The sequence below is a fragment of the Zootoca vivipara genome, chromosome 11 (assembly GCF_965207765.1).
Source record: "Zootoca vivipara chromosome 11, rZooViv2.hap1.1, whole genome shotgun sequence".
NCBI classification, from domain to species: domain Eukaryota; kingdom Metazoa; phylum Chordata; class Lepidosauria; order Squamata; family Lacertidae; genus Zootoca; species Zootoca vivipara.
This window is the reverse complement of record NC_142594.1, coordinates 56,610,870-56,627,968: the sequence shown is the minus strand read 5'-3', so window position 1 is coordinate 56,627,968 and position 17,099 is coordinate 56,610,870. Positions and strand designations below refer to the sequence as shown.

The 17,099-nt window shown below is 52.2% G+C and overlaps 1 protein-coding gene across 1 annotated transcript in view; it reads left to right on the top strand.

The window, feature by feature from the left end:
- Nucleotides 1–11,285, top strand: part of SMARCC1 (SWI/SNF related BAF chromatin remodeling complex subunit C1) — a 97,869-nt gene extending 86,584 nt beyond the window's left edge. The window contains exons 27-28 of the mRNA XM_035130395.3: nucleotides 7,873–8,043; nucleotides 8,945–11,285. Coding sequence (XP_034986286.3) covers nucleotides 7,873–8,043; nucleotides 8,945–9,066 — 293 coding nt within the window. The 3' untranslated portion in view covers nucleotides 9,067–11,285. The remainder of the gene's footprint in view (nucleotides 1–7,872; nucleotides 8,044–8,944) is intronic.
- Nucleotides 11,286–17,099: the final 5,814 nt, after the last annotated feature.

Genomic DNA, 17,099 nt, shown 5'->3' with positions numbered 1-17,099 from the left:
AGTCCAAAGCCTATATCTAAATATTACCCAAGAACTAACTTGATGATGGTGATGATTTTGTATTTGAAGGTAGCTATTTTGAAGGGACCCAGGTGGCGCTGTGGTTAAACCACTGAGCCTAGGGCTTGCTGATCAGAAGGTCGGCGGTTCGAATCCCTGTGACGGGGTGAGCTCCCGTTGCTTGGTCCCAGCTCCTGCCAACCTAGCAGTTCGAAAGCACGTCAAAATGCAAGTAGATAAATAGGAACCGCTACGGCGTTTCCATGTGCTGCTCTGGTTTGCCAGAAGCGGCTTTGTCATGCTGGCCACATGACCTGGAAGCTATACGCCGGCTCCCTTGGCCAATAATGCGAGATGAGCGCGCAACCCCAGAGTCGGTCACGACTGGACCTAATGGTCAGGGGTCCCTTTACCTTTACCTATTTCAGAATAAGGTTAATAGTACTCAATGGTCTAGCATCTGCCAGGTTAATAAAAAACCTTGGCTTACTATGCTACATTACCTGGAGCAAATATATAAGCTTGGCAGAAGAAGACCTCAGTCCATTTGGATGACCAGGTCTTTGGGAAGAGGAGTTCAGTAATTCAGACCTGAAAAAGTTCTAGCTTCTGGGAAGAAAAGGACAAATGAGGATGAACTAGACTTGTGCACTGAAACATTTGGGTTTTGCCTGGAATAGCTATTGGAGGCTGAAGGCCATAAACTTAGCCAGGTGTGGGGCTTACATATCCAGATGTGCCTCACGGGATACAGCCAGGATCCAAGTCAAGGTGCCAACCCAGAATCTTGAGTTCCGGCAGCTCATTTCAAACGGTCAGACCCTGCACTAGATGAATAAATATGAGGAACGCCAAAGGCCACTCAGAGAAGGATCTGAAATATTTTCCTTGAAGCTTGAATTTGCTTTATCCTGGATTGTTTTAGTTGATGTTTGGGTGTATTGTAAACAGCTTTGAGATTTTTAAAAATATATAAAGCTGTATAGAAATGAAATGAATAACAATAATACATTCCACCGGTTGGGGTGGAACGGTAGCCAGACATTCTGTTGTGGTGACCATAACCTAGGCTTGAGGTGCCATTCGGCAACTAGCTTATTTTTCCGAGTTTCTAATGCGGGTTGGGTTACCTGTGCAGCCCTCTTCCCCAAAAGCCCAGCTTAGTGTGAGCTGGGTTAAGTAGATTCTTCCCACCTGTTGTCGTCCTCCCCCCACCCCACCCCACCCTTTTTTAATTTACTTACATTAGTGCCTTGATTCTGCTGGAGAAACCTCAGGCTTAACAGGCCTGTGCAAATCTAACCAGGGCAGATAGGAAAAAATATTTGTTGCTGAAGAACCTCTGTTGCCAGCGCTCCCTGTTTATTGAATGTGGTTGGGTTTCAAGGAATAGACTTGGCCCTTCTGGTGGCTGTGGCTATTTATGTACTGTAGGGAAGAGAGGGAAGATGAAAGTGGCGAGTGAAGGGAAACGCGAGCCTTTCGAGAGCGAAATGCCTCTTTCAGCCTGAAGATCAGAATCTGAGCAATTGGAGACAGGGCTCCATGAAGACCACAGGATTATTGACCTTCCTTCCATTATTTCCTCATGGTAATTCCCAGATGTGCAGAGCGACCGACGAACTTGCTATCTTCAGCTCTTAAAAAGCCCTCTGGTCCAAGCAGTCCACTGTCATGTAGCCACCCTGCCCTGCTGCATCCTAAGCCTCCCACAGAAGGCAATTTCCAGGCTCGTCTTGAATACCGTGTTTCCCCTTTTTTAAGACACCGTCTTACAACTTTTTTTTTCTCAAAAAAACACAGGGTGTCTTATTTTCGGTGGGGTGTCTTTCTTTTTTAATTACCTGATGATGATAAGATATAGTTTGCATTTCTGTACATTACATTTCTGTACATTAATTAATGATGATGATAAGCTATAGTTTGCATTTCTGTACATTACAAAAAGGGAAGAAAAAAAGAAGAAAAACTGGCTTAGGTGGTCCGCCTGGCCCAGCAGGGCGCTCCAAGCGCTTGGCGCTGCGCCGGTTCTGGGCGGCGGGGAGGCAGGTCTCCTCGGCTGGGTCAGGCGGAGACCGCTGGCTCGGGCACTCCGCCCGGCCGACAGAGCGCTCCAAGCGCTTGGTCTTGCGGAGCGCTCTACGCGCTCCACGCTGCAGCCGCCATATCTGGGCGACAGGGAGTCAGGTCTCCACGGCCGGGCCAGGCGGAGGCCGCTGGCTCAGGCGCTCCGCCCGGCGCGACAGAGCGCTCCAAGCGCTCGGTCCTGCGGAGCGCCCGACGCTGCAGCCGCCGGATCTGGGCGGTGGGGAGGGAGGTCTCCTCGGCCGGCCAGGCGGAGGCCACTGGCTCAGGCGCTCCGCCCGGCCCGACAGAGCGCTCCAAGCGCTCGGTCTTGCAGAGCGCTCAATGCGCTCCACGCTGCAGCCGCCGGATCTGGGCGGTGGGGAGGCAGGTCTCCTTGGCCGGGCCAGGCAGAGGCCGCTGGCTCAGGCGCTCCGCCCAGCCCGACAGAGCGCTCCAAGCGCTCGGTCTTGCAGAGCGCTCAATGCGCTCCACGCTGCAGCCACCGGATCTGGGCGGTGGGGAGGCAGGTCTCCTTGGCCGGGCCAGGCGGAGGCCGCTGGCTCAGGCGCTCCGCCCGGCCCGACAGAGCGCTCCAAGCGCTCAGTCTTGCAGAGCGCTCGATGTGCTCCACGCTGCAGCCGCCGGATCTGGACGGTGGGGAGGCAGGTCTCCTCGGCCGGGCCAGGCGGAGGCAAGACCGCTGGCTCGGGTGCTCTGCGCGCTCGTCGCTGCAGCAGCTGGCTCCAGGCACCGAGCCGGCAGGCTTCCTCCTGCTGCTGCTGCAGCCAGCGTTCTGAGTCCCGCTGGCTGGTTGGGGCGCTCGGCAGTCTCTCTCCACATGGCATGGAGGTATGTCTTATGTTTAGCAAATGTTTAAAAATCCTGCCATGGCTTACTTTATGGCTACGCCTTAAAAAAGGGGAAACACGGTAAAAAAACTTGAAGCCTGGTCAACGCTGCTCATGCTGTCGGGGACGAGAGGGCTGGAGCGAGCCCACCATTGCTTTTTCTATTTGTCTGCAGCAGAACGTAGCCTGCAGTAGCCTTGGTCCTGGAGCAACCTGGTGAAATTTCAGTCATTTTTAGCCAGCTAAGGGCAGGCTATGATCAGCATCTATACCTGGGGACAAGTCTCTCCATCTGGATTTTCTTCGTCAAACAGCTCCCGCATAGAATCGTAGAGATGGAAGGGATCCCCCATGGTCATTTAGTCCAACCCCTGCAATGCAGGAATCTCCGATAGAGCATCCATGGCAGATGGCTATCCAACCTCTGCCTATAAAGCTCCAATGAAGGAGTGAATGATAGGGGCAAATGTCTCCTGCCCTGATCTTAATTTCTGTATGTTTTGCCCCAGTTGGTCTGAGTTTTGATTGGGGGAGGATATTTGCCCATGGCAGGCTGCAAACTCAGCAGTGCCCTCAATGTGAGAAGTGAAGCTACAGGGAACCAGGCAGAGGGCTTTTCCATATTGGCGCCCTCCCCATGGATTGCCTTCCCATCATATGTCAGAGAGAGAAACAGTTACATGACTTCCCAAAGACCACTGAAGACAACCCTGTTTTGGGAAGTTTTTAATGCTTGTTGTTTAGCTGTGTTTTTATATTATGTTGGAAGCCTCCCAGAGTGGATGAGGCAACCCAGTCAGATGGGCAGGGTATAAATAATATATTATTATTATTATTATTATTATTATTAGACCCAGGTGGCGCTGTGGGTTAAACCACTGAGCCTAGGGCTTGCTGATCAGAAGGTCGGCAGTTCGAATCCCTGTGACGGGGTGAGCTCCCATTGCTTGGTCCCAGCTCCTGCCAACCTAGCAATTCAAAAGCACGTCAAAATGCAAGTAGATAAATAGGAACCGCTACAGCGGGAAGGTAAACGGTGTTTCCATGTGCTGCTCTGGTTTGCCAGAAGCGGCTTTGTCATGCTGGCCACATGACCTGGAAGCTATACGCCGGCTCCCTCGGCCAATAATGCGAGATGAGCGCCGCAACCCCAGAGTCGGTCACGACTGGACCTAATGGTCAGGGGTCCCCTTTACCTTTTACCTATTATTATTATTATTATTATTATTATTGGTCTTTGTTCCTCAGATCTCATGTGAGAGGGAACTGGAGGCAGGCAGGCAGGCAGATGCCAGAAGCCAGAATGAGCGGCAGTAAATCTGCATTCTTTGCTCCTGTCAGCTCTCCCATTGTGAGGAGAGGAGTGATCCAAGCTGGGTAGCTTCCAGCTGAACATGGCAGGGAGAGGGGGTTCCCTGCAAATCTTCGGTGTTGTCTGCTCGGCTTTCACCTGGTCAGCTCGGCTTTCACCTGCTCGGCTTTCACCTGGTCAGGTGCTCTGCTCGGCTTTCACCTGGTCAGGTGCTCTGGAGCATCAAAGGGAGACCCCGGCAGCAAAAGCCTTGTGGGCAGTCCCTGTTTTTCCTTTGGAAGGGGGAAAAGGCTGATGAGTAGAGGAGCTTTTGCATAGGGAGAGCTTCCGGTTGCTTGCTGCTGCGGCTCTTTAAGGGAATGGCAGAAATGCCATAGCTGCATGTGGGGAGAGTGTGCTGGCCAGAGGCTGTGTGCACCTCCATGTGTCCATGGGTGGGTTTTGTGGTCTCTCCTCTCTGGTTGGAAGATTCTTCTGAGAACCCTTTGCCCAGGCAGGGTTTGGAGGTTTTCCCATCTGTTGTGCTGCAGTAATGCCAGAGTTTGTTGCTCATATGTTTGGCTGTCTCAAGCCTGAACAGCCAACAGTTCCAGTTACTGGAGGCGAGGGAGAGGAAGGGGATTCAATAAAGTTTATAGATATATCCTGCCACCCAGGAACCTGTGTGGTGTCTTTGAATAAATCATGCAAATAGGAGACTTCAGCATAAACGTTGCATGTCGTCGTTGCCAGCCTGAAGGTGTTAGCGGAATCCCAGTTTCCTTTCACAGTAGCAGGAATTGTGGGGGACTGAATTCACTTTACTCTCTTGAACCACGAGGCCTGCTAGGATTTGGAGGGCTTTGGTGGTAGGGAAATTGGTTTCAGGGGTACAGGCAGAAGGAAGGCAGCTTTTGCTAATGAACTCCCTAATGGAGAAGCTGCCATAAGTTTGAGCTCACCTTTGCTAAATATTAAAACGTGCAGTCAGTGAGGTTACTTAGTAGCATTGCATTGCAAATGCCTTATCACTGTGATGCCTTCAGTACAAACTCCCAGTAGATCACCAGGCGAGGGACAGCCAATTCTCTCTCTGCTGCTGCTGCTCTCCCTGCTTGCTATACACAGACACACACACACACAGACACACACACAGACACACACACAGACACACCGGGCCCATTCTCATGAGGTTTGTGCTCTTGTTCCTCCCATCCAGTGTCATTACTCCGGTATTTTCCACAGAACAAAATCGTCCTAAAACTGGAACCATGTCTACAGAGCAATTTATGCACAGTTATGTCCCTCAGGAAAGATTTGGGTTCCATTGGTGTGGAGTTTATGGCGAGCTGGTCTTGGGTGCCGGACAGAAGGGTGGACTTGTGACCAAAAGTTGATGGGATAGGTTGGTACTTTGGCACAGCACAAGGATCTTAAGCTCTAAGGAAGATCGAGAGCTCGGCTGGAGCTCATCAATCCCAGGCTGGGAATCCTTTATTCATCTGGTCCTGAACTGGCCTATGGGTCCTCTATTTTGGGCACTCTCACCCGCAAGGGGTACTGAGTTTTCTGGATCCAGAGGAGTTACATGTGATCTCTGCGTAACTTTCAATCGAGGTACCAGACATGAGGGTTTCTTTCCATAAAAAGAAACCGCTAGCGTTTGTGTGTCTAGAAAGGGTTGGAGTTTGTAATGAAGAAAAAAAGTAGTTCTTGATGCTAACAAGCTGCTAATAAATCTGTCGCAGTAACAGGCTGTAAGTGGGTGTTAAGAGTGGCAGTCAATAACTTAGCACACAGCAGCCTTCACCTTATCTGCTGAGCTAGGAATTTCCTTAGCCTCAGTTCCCACCACTGCTGTGTAACCGATTTTTAATGGGCTTTCTTGGCTGAAGAGGCCAAAGTGCTTGGGGGGGGGTGTCCCCTCTCCTCCCTCAGTTTCCTGGAGATGGCCAGGATAAGGACCCTCTTTAATGCAAGTTTAAATTTATGAACAGCTGCAGCCCATCATTGCTCACCAACTTCCACCCCACACGCGAAATGAGAAATAATTTGGCTGTGTGGCCCATGCTGTCTCACAAGATGGCTTCATCAGTGAGTCCCCTCACTGAGCAGCAGCTGCCGCAAGGAAAAGGCCGCTTCACTTCTTGCTGTCTCTGAAAATAAATTCATTGTTTGTGAGAGATAATGCAGAATGGTCCCCCACAGCCACAGGTTGGGGGTGATAATACTGTTCCCCAAAAAGAACACACCCATTCTGCACTCTAGGATTGCCACACTCTTTCTTCAAAACGCTCCTCGAGTCCTGCTGCTTCTGTGAAGTGTCATTCCTAAGAGAGGCAAAGTCTCCATACCAATAAACTGGGAATTGGCTCACTTCAGCTCCTCCATCTCTCCCCACACCCCCTTGTCTTGCCTCCATCTGGTGATTCAACTGCAGGCTGTCTTGAGGCAAGGGACTTCCCCCCCCCTCCTCTTTTTGCCCAGAAGCCTTCCCCGCTGCCCTGAATGGAACTGCCAGGGCTGGAGCCCCTAAACATTGTGCCTGACCTGTTTGCTCTCTCAGGGCCACTCTCTCAGCTGAACTGCAGGCGTTTGTTGGCACTTTGGGCAGCTGTCTTATCTGCCTCCAGGGATGAGGTTTGCCAGAGTGGACTGGAGGAAGTTCAGGTGACAGGGTGATGCCTCCCATGGGCTGGAAAAGCCAAGAGTCCTCCCAAGCCTTTAAGGAGCCACCCCATCCTCCAGATCGTCCCTGCCTCTGGTCAGAATAGCATAGTAGCCTTCTTTCTCTGTAATTGTTTAATAATTGGTGGCCAAGGAAGATGTGAAAGACTTGGGAAGACACTGCCTCCTCAGTCTAGAGGGAGGAACCATCCCGTCAGCTGAATGTCCTCTGGTCCACTCTTCAAACAGAATCATAGAATTGCAGAGTTGGAAGGGACCCCGAGGGTCCTGTAGTCCAACCCCCTGCAATGCAGGCATCTCAGCTGAAGCACCCATGACAGGTGGCCACCCAGCCTCCGCTTGGATGGATGGCGGCTAACAGATTGAGGTAGAATCCTGACATGACAGAAGTACTGTTTTGGGGGCAGGGGGCGGGCGGGAGGGATTCCCTGATCCTGAATGGGGTAACTGCTCCTGAAGGACCAGGTGTGCAGCCTGGGAGTCATTTTGGACTCACAGCTGTCCATGGAGGTGCAGGTCAATTCTGTGTCCAGGGCAGCAGTTTACCAGCTCCATCTGGTACGCAGGCTGAGACCCTACCTGCCTGCAGACTTGTCTCGCCAGAGTGGTGCATGCTCTAGTTATCTCCTGCTTGGACTACTGTTGACTGTTGGTGCCTGTGGGTGGGCCGTAGAAACTGAACTCCTTTTCGGAAGGAAAATAAGTTGCTTTTGAAGCCATGGGGTGCCGGGATTTCACCTCCTGGATCGTGCTGCAACCAGCATCATCTGGGTTCCCCAAAGCTCAAGGTGGGGTCAGTGATTTTACAGCTAGCGTGGGTCTTCTTTTCCCCCTTTCTGTTTGTGTTTGCCAAGCTGCTTCAAAGATCCCCATGAGGTGCTTGCGACACGCATAGGTGTTCAAGGCTGTGTCATGGCTGCTTTTCTTCACGACCACTGCATGCCCATCCCCATTAAGCACCATTCTTCCCTCCCACAGCTCAGATCCTAGGGCAAGGCTCCATGATCCCCGGGCAGCCCTTGCCAGGCCGGGCAATGCCAAGCGGATCGGCCAGCGCTCACCAAGCCAGCAGCAGCAGCGCTCCCCCATCCAGTGCAGCAGGAAACATCGTGGGACCCCGAGGGGCTCTGGCTTCTCCGAACGGCTTGTGTAAGTAGAACAGGTCACCCAACCCCAGCTCCCAGACTGCCACAGAATCACAGAGTTGGAAGGGACCTCCAAGGGTCATGTAGTCCAACCGCCTCCAGTGCCGGGATTTTTCTCCCCCATGTGGGGCTGCTCTGCACCATCACTGGTCTGCCCATAGAGAGAGCAAGAGCAGTCCGTCTTCTGACTACTTCTTCATTGTGGTTGAATGGTCTTTGTAGACAGAGGCAGTTCTCCTTCACCTCACTTGAGTCCTATGACACCAAGGGTCTCTCCCCCAACATCACCCAGCCCATCATCCTCAGAACTCTTCCTGCTTTTGCTGGGTCAGGCTAATCTTAAGTTCTTATACCTGATCTAGTGCTTCACAGGACCAGAGAAGAAGTTCATAGGATTGTAGTGTTGGAAGGGATCCCGAGGATCATCTATTCCAACCCCCTGCAATGCAGGATCAAGGGTCACTTGTTCACTTGGTGAGAGGGTCGGTGGGCCAGCCTTGGAGGGGCAGTCTCCTCTAGAGGAGATTTATCAGGGCACTGCAACATCCTTGGCTGATGCAGCCGCTGGACAATAGGGGTCTCTCTGATTTCCTAAAGTGGAAGGCTGTAAGCCAAAGGGATCCGTTCCTGAGAGGACACCCCAGCTATAAAGACTCTCCTGTGGACATCGGGAGTGGGGGGTGGGAGAGGAATTTCCCCAGTTCTTAATTTGATAGATAGGCGGGTCAGGTGTTCACGTTGAGAAAAATCCAGCAAATGATCTCCCAACCAGAGGGTGGTGCTATCCTGGAGCTGAAAGGACTGCCATTTGGACTCCTGGAAGGGAAGGAAGTTTTAGGGAGTGACAAATGTCCCTGCCAAGCTTCCTGCCTTTAATTCTTGGTTTCACACCCATTCCTCTGCAGATCCACAGCAGCAACAGCAGCCTCCGCAGCAACAGCCGCCGCCGCAGCAGCAGCAGCAGCCTCCAGTTGATGGGGCAACCCCACCTCCTGCGGGAGCAGCAACAGCCTCCACAGCTCCCTGATCGGTCCGGCAACAAGGCGTATCTCAAGCTGTGATAGTAGCAACCAAAAACACCATTCCTCAGTTTCCTGCTCCTTCCTTCCCTGGCCACTGCCCCCGCCCCCAATGCACCCACACGTTCCCCCACGTAGTTTTGGTGACGGTTTGTGCCTTCCTTTTCTGCCAGGAACACAGCAAGAGCTGAAAGTGCTCCAACTTGTTGAGCCTCTGGGTCCTCTTGACCCCCCCCCCCCGGTAGGAAATGCAGCATAACAAGAAGCCCGTTGGGCCCCTTGGTTGTGGGAGGCAAAGCATTGTGTTGCCGCCGCTCCTCGGTCACATGAGTAGAAGTGTTTTGTGGCCAGGGTGGTGGGGATAGCAGCCAGCCTCTCTCCCCTTGGCCTCGGCATCTCGGTTCATGCTGACCACAGGCGCTGCTGGTGGGCAATTATTCAGGAAGCTTGTTGAGCCCTGGGGATTGCCTTGCGATATTATTAAAAGGAAATATTGATCTCACCCGAGAGCAGCCGGGAGCCAGATCAATTGGCGGGGTGCTCTCTGCTGCAGCGATGTTCGCGTTTCCCACTCCAGCCTTTCAGCGCAAGGGGAATGGGGTTGATGCATCCCATTCTCCCTCCCTCTCGTTTTCATATCAAACAGGTCACTACAGTAGCAGAGGGAGGGGTAAATAAAGCCTGCTTCCTTTCCCTCTCCTGTATCCTTGGAGCATATATTGTGGTGTTCCTCTTTCAAAACGAGCAAACAATCAAACCCCCATAGATAGCAAAGCGCAAGCTTACAGGATCGTGCTGGAGCAGCCGGGGTGTGTGTGTGTGCTTCCCCCAACTACCTCTTGCAGGCAGCCATGGGGTGGGCTGAGGGGAGCAGATTAAGGAAACATGTTTCCTTTCTGGAATGGTCCGAATAGGAGCTTGGAAACAACATTGGCATCTTTCTTATTTGCAAGCACACGTAGGTACATTACACACTCCCTGCTTGCTTATCTTCAACGCATTCCAGCTCTTTGCTGGGAACACTTGAACCCAGGGGGGCTGCGCAGGGAGCAAGGGAACCTGTCCACCTACAACCACAATTGGGGGCAACTGTGCTCTCTGGATGTTGCTGGAATTGAAACTCCCATCACCCTTGACCGTTGCCCGTGGTGGCAGCAGCTGATGGGAGTTGGAGTCCCAGCATCATATAGAAAGCTGCAGGTTAGCTCGTCCTTGGCCTACAACTAGGGCAGCTCTCAGGCTGCTCCATATCCTGCTCCTTGCCCAGTTGTGGGTGTTTCATCCCTATCCAGTTGCCAGTCTTTCTTCCTCTTGTTCCTGCAACTTGCAAAGGAGTTCTTGCGTAAATGAGCAGCTTTGGCTTTGATTGAGAACAATGCCAGGGAAGTGGGTGGTCTTGCAGCCACTGGGCTGGGGAGGGGCCATTCCAGGGGGGTGCAGTGTACCAGTTTGCCAAGTCAGGCCTCACTGCTTCTATACGGTTAGTGCCCCTCCTAATACCACCGTACACAAATAAGGGTTGTCAGTAGAGGTTGGTTTGATTCCAGCTCTTTGGCCACAGAAGCAACACCTGCCCCTTCCTTCCTCACCCTGCTGCCTGGAAGCTCTGGGCCATGGAGTCTCTAGGAATGAGAAGAACAACTTTGTTTGGGCCATCCGGACTCCTGCTCTCAACCCTCTCACTTAGGACACCCAGGGGATAACGCCATCCCATTCTCAGGAAAAAAAGAAAAGCCCCTGCCTTCTGGCCGAAGCTCTTCCTCTGAGTCCTCCCCAAAACACCCCCCCCCCTCAGAAAGGAAAGTGCTTCCCACGTCTCCCCCGCTGCTGCGTTTCCCTGCCCCCTTTGGACCCCATTGTCTTCGGAGCAGCGTGGAATCGAGATTCCAAACATGGTCCTCTTTAGACTAATAACCTCAGGTTGTTTTTAGCGAGATCCACTTCAAATGTCAAGGTTCTAGATGGAGAAACTTGTCTTCTTCTTTTTCTACTCTACTGTTGACTTGTGTCCTGCAGCATAATATGAATTGTTAACACGATAGTGTTTCTGTACACAAGTGGGTGGGTTGTGGGTGGGAGTGATGACCTTTCATTTGTTGGTTTGTCCCCCCCCCCTTCTAGTCTGGTCTTGTATGTGGGGAGTGGGAGTGGGGAGACCTTCGTTTCTTGCAACTCAGCCACTTAAATTTTGTGAAATAAAAATGCAGGGTTTTTTTTTAAAAACAAACACATCTGTGCTCCGTCTGTTCCTTAGCCAGAACCAAGCTCAGAAGTGGTTTGGTTTGGATTCTTGCTATGGGTTTGAATGAATGAATGAATGCCCTCCATTCAAATGCTCTCTGGGATGAATGGACAGAAGGTGCCGTCCACCTCACTCCTTTCCCTGGCTCCTTGGTTACACATCTTTAGGTGCCAGGCAAAAACATTCCTCTTCTGCCTTCGGCTAATTAAACAATCGGTGGCCTTTTAAACTGGAGGGGGTATAGCTTTGGTTTGGTTTGTTGCTATGTCTTTGTGTTTTTATATTGCAGACCACCCTATGATCCTCGGATGAAGGGTGCTATAGAAATTTAATAAATATAAAAATAGAATCGTCCAGGAGAACATTGAACGGGGGAGTTGCACCCCTTTGCCCACCTGCCCTTCCCATCAGGCATCGTTAACGACATGCACAGTGCATTTTAATAGATAAAAAGTTGCAGGGGGGAGATGGTGGGGAAAGCATTTTCATGTGATGTAAGTGCTAGATGATAGCGTCTGCGCCAGGGGCTGATGAGGATGGAAGCGAGCAAGAAGGCTCTTTGGTGTCCAGCTCTTTTGCTGCATACCATGGTGTGATTTGAGATGGAGCATTGGGTGAGGAGGGGTGACGTTTGGAGAGGAATCGGTTGGGTAATGCAAGGGCCCAGGGCGAGCGAGAGCCTCCAACTCGCTTCTACAAATGGTTGCTATAAATAGGGCAGCTGTTCAGAAGGATGTGCGGAGAGAGAGAGGGAAGTGGCATCACGCCTAAAAGGCCCCAGTCTCTTCCTCCACTTGGAACTCCGTTCGGCCTCGTTCATTAAGATGCTGAGCACCTCAGCTCTCGGACGGAACTAATCCTTTGCCTTGAAAGAGTTGAGTCCCGGTGCTTGGGACAATGCGCTGTTGAGCAAGAGGGCGGGAGGGGAAGCGGCAAGTGGGGGCCTCATCTGATATGGTATTCACGGGAGTGAGGCAGCCTCTTGGCTCTCCTCTTCCAGATCAGCCCTTGCCCAGCTCTCTAGGAACAGCGCTGCCCATTGTGCCTCTGCCATCTTCTTCCTCCGCTTTTCAGGGGCTCAGCACAGTGCCTTCGCCGGAGGCTTCATGAGTTCGGCCGCAGAGTGCCCATCCCTACATTACACCTTTACCAGAGTTGGGGCAAACCAAAGACCCGGTGTTGTGGACTGGCAGAGAAACGGTGGGAGGAACCAGCTGGGGAATCCCCAATGGAAGAAAGCTAGGGGATTGGTGGGGGGGGGGATGATGATGAGTGGTCAAAGGGAGAAGACTGGGAAGAGGATGTGTCAGAAGCTGAAGAGGTAACAGGGCCTAATGAGTAGGAAGAGTCTGTAGCAGAGAGAAGTCCAGAATCTGATGCAGATTCTGAGACAGGGCACCAAGAGGCAGAGATGAGTCAGATTGGTTAAGAGGCATGGGGTGTCTTTCCCTCCTGCTGTGGCAAGCTCCCCTACCCACAACTCCCAGGACTAGGAGAGGGCTGAAACGGGTGGACTAGTGACAGGCTGCACACAGGTGCAGTCTCGGATTGCTTGGGGGAAATCCCTGGAGCAGATGGGACTTAAGACAGTTGTCAGAAGGCAGGCGCTCTCAGTCTCACAACTGATTCATGAGACAAGACTTAACAGGGATGAGCTGCTGTGCTCCTGGGCCTGACACTCAGCCAAGTCTGTGAAGATTGTGATTTTACTAATAAAGAGTTAACTCCAACTTTGAATGGTGTGCTGGCTCACTCTTTGACACCCATCATCACCGTAACCGGTTTGTGGACTTCCGGGAGACAGCTGAGAAATGAGAACGCTGGCCTAGACGGTGCTTTGATCCACTTCAGCAAAGCAATTCCTGAGCTATTGAGACATCTGGGATCTGTTGATTCCCCTGGGTGGTTAGGTGCAGAGTTTGCTGCCCCCTGGCTACTGGTCCATCTTGCCCAATATCAACCCCTCTGACCATCAGTGGACCATCCCTGCTGTTTACCTGACCCTTTTAGCTGGAGATTCTCTTAGGGACTGAGCCTGGGACCTTCTGCATGCCAAGCAGGTGCTGTGTCCCTGAGCTGTGGGCCCTCTCTGCAAACACCGGGAGCAATTTAAAGGAAGAGAGTGGCAAATGAAGATTTGTTCCCTTGCCACCTTAGTAAATGCCGGAAAATAGTGTTGCGCCGCAATTCTGGTGTTCGGAAGAAATTGGAATGTTTCCAGGATTGCCCTGCTTTCTTTCCTTATCCTGGAATAGCTGCCACATCTGCTTGGTTCGTAGAATTGTAAAGGACCCCCAAGGGTCATCAAGTCCAACCCAGTGCAATGCAGAAATCCCAGCTAAAGAATCCCTGGCAGTCACCCGCTCCCTGCTTAAAATCATCAAACGATGGAGAGTCCATCACCTCCCGAGGGAGTCTGTCCTGCTGTTGAACAGCTCTCACCGTCAGAAAGATCATCTTTGGTTGCCCTCTGCGCATGTTCCAGAGGAGAGCCTGGTTCTGGAGTGCAGCAGCCAAGGTGGTTGGCACCTTGTGGAGAGAGTTCACAGCTGGAAGCAGCAGCCGGAAATCTAGAGTGCTGCCTCCGCCGCAGGGCTAGTGTTTCAATGAGCTCGTTAATTATCGAGGAGGATCCGCTCTGGCGGGTCTCTAGAGGGCTTCCCGAGGCCTTGCCTTGCAAGCGAGGAAGAGAGAGTGCCGTCGAGCCACAGAGAAGGCTTTAGCACACAGGTAAGAGGCTCGCCTGGAGCACTCGGGAGCCAGAGGCAACATAGTAAAAATGCCTCCTTCCCACCTCAGAACCCTGCTGGATCTTAGACCTGCTGGGAACGGAAAAACTTCCTTCTCAGGGCATCCTTGCCTTGCGCAGCTCACGTCTCCTCTGAATAGAACATGTGAAGAGCCTGCTGGATCTGGTACAGCATCCCGTTCTCACAGTGGCCAACCAGATGCACATCACGGGAATTCCTAAAGCAAAAGAGGACCTCTCCTGCAGTTTCTAGCAACTGGGATTCAGAAGCATTGTTGCCTTCAACTGTGGCGGAAGAGCATAGCCAGCATGTCTGGTAGCCGTCGATAGCCCTCTCCTCCATGAGTCCTTCTAATCTTTTGAAGCTATCCAGGTTGGTCGCCATCCCTGCCTCCTGCAGGAGGGAGTTCCACAGTTTAGCTTTTTCCTTTAATCTGCCCTGATAAACTCTGTTTTAGCTTAAGGCTTGTGGTCTGTGTGTCCTGGTCCCTCAATACCAGCAGTCTCCCTCCCTATAAAGTGGTATCTTGGTTGTAGAACTTAATCTGTTCCGGGGCGACTCCTGGAACCGTTTGAAAACCAAGGCGTGGCTTCTGATTGGCTGCAGGAGCTTCCTGCACTCAAATCGGAAGCCGCCGCTGGATGTTTGGCTTCCGAAAAACATTCACAAACCGGAACACTCACTTCTGGGTTTGTGGCGTCTGGGAGCCAAGCCGATCGAGAACCAAGGTACCACTGTATATGAACTTGAACCGTTCTCCTTGGCTCAACTCCCAGACAATGAATCTCAGATCAATGCTCACCCTGGCTGGAGGGCGTGGGGGAAGGCAGCAAAAGTCCACAGAGATGTTGTTGGCTGAGCAGCAGGCCCTGGCGAGGGGAGCAGCTGCCCCAGATTCATGGGAAATAATAATTCTGACCCTGTTTTCTGTATTGGGCAGAAAACACAGCGAGGAATTGCTCAAGCAGCAGAAGCTGTCAGGAGAGGTCGCTTGAAGCTGGCGCAAATGTCATGGGCACTTGCCTGTGGCCCACATGCCCCCAGAGCAAAGGCTGGTCCGCTGTGCAGCAGCATCTAGATCAGGCATCCCCAAACTGCGGCCCTCCAGATGTTTTGGCCTACAACTCCCATGATCCCTAGCTAACAGGACCAGTGGTCGGGGAAGATGGGAATTGTAGTCCAAAACATCTGGAGGGCCGAAGTTTGGGGATGCCTGATCTAGATGCAAGTGGAAAGGAGATTTGGAAGGGAAGATATTGCAATGCATCCTGCCCATAACATGGTATTTGATGCTTGTGTGTGACTGGTCAGACCTCACCTGGAGTACTGTGTCCAGTTCTGGGCACCACAGTTCAAGCAGGATACTGACAAGCTGGAACGTGTCCAGAGGAGGGCAACCAAAATGGTCAAAGGCCTGGAAACGATGCCTTATGAGGAACGGCTTAGGGAGCTGGGTATGTTTAGCCTGGAGAAGAGAAGGTTAAGGGGTGATATGATAGCCATGTTCAAATATATAAAAGGATGTCATATAGAGGAGGGTGAAAGGTTGTTTTCTGCTGCTCCAGAGAAGCGGACACGGAGCAATGGATTCAAACAACAAGAAAGAAGATTCCACCTCAACATTAGGAAGAACTTCCTGACAGTAAGAGCTGTTCGACAGTGGAATTTGCTGCCAAGGAGTGTGGTGGAGTCTCCTTTTTTGGAGGTCTTTAAGCAGAGGCTTGACAGGCATATGTCAAGAATGCTTTGATGGTGTTTCCTGCTTGGCAGGGGGTTGGACTGGATGGCCCTTGTGGTCTCTTCCAACTCTTATGATTCTATGGCTGTCGGAAGTGGATGCACCTAGGAAATGCTCTGGGCGAAAATGCTTCTCCAAAAATGAAAAGTCCTTCACAGAAGCGGGCTTCTTTCTCATGCTTGGCCTGGAGAGGTGTGTGTACGTGTGTGAGCTATGGCGCACACCCAGGGACAAGAGAGTGGTATTTGCACACACACACACACACACACACACACACACACACACACACACACACAACTAGTTTACACAGTCAGAGGCAGCAACACTTCTGAAAACCGCTTGCTGGCAACCACAGGAGGGAAGAGGAGAGGGCTCTTGTGTTCGAATCCTGCTCGAAGGTTTCGCACAAGCCTCTGTACTAGAGGGGCCGTTGGCCTGATCCTGCAAGTTCCTTCTTATGTACTTACCCCACTGGCCTTCCTCCATGCATCCCTCCACCCCTTGCAGCAAAGCAAGACCCCCCCTCCTCTCCTCCTGCTCTGGAGGGCAGGACCTGAACCAAAGGCATCAAGTTACAAGAAAGGAGATTCCGCCAACTAAACATCAGGAAAAACTTTGTCATGGTAGGAGTGGTTTGGCAGTGGAACACACTCCTTGTGGCCTCTCCTTCCTTGGAGGTTTCTAAACAGAGGTTGGATGGCCACCTGTCCTGGAGGGTTTAGTTGAGATTCCTGCATTGCAGCGGGTTGGACTAGATGAGCCTTGGGGGTACTTTGCAATTCTACGGTTCCCTGCTTCCAAATTGCTGGAAACCCCATTAGGGGAGCTGCGCTTGTGTTCGAATCCTGCTTTTTGGCTTCCCGCAGGCACCTGGCTGGCCATGGTGGGAGGGACGAGATAGGCCAGGGGCCTGATCCACCTGGGGCTCTTCTCCCGTTTTCATTCCAGTTCCTGCATTACACGGGGTTCCGATTCTACGGTCCGCTATCTCTCCGGTTTGCGCCCCCTTTCGCATCCATCCAACCCCCAAACACTTCCAGTCTCCGTCTCCCCCAATTGCCTTCCGTACCCACCACCCCAACCCCAGCTCTAAACTGTGCCCGGGGGGGGGGCGTGTATGCATTGCAGCAGGACCCGGCCTTGGCGAGCGACCGCGCGTCCAGCAACTGCAAGAGCGCAGCGGCTGCAACTGGGCAGGGGGTGCTGCGCGCGCCCGCGCCTCCGCGCCCGTGTGTGTGTGTGTGTGTGTGTGTGTGTGTGTGTGAGTCTGTGTGTGTCTGTGTCTCTTCTCCACCCCCACCCCCCGCGGGC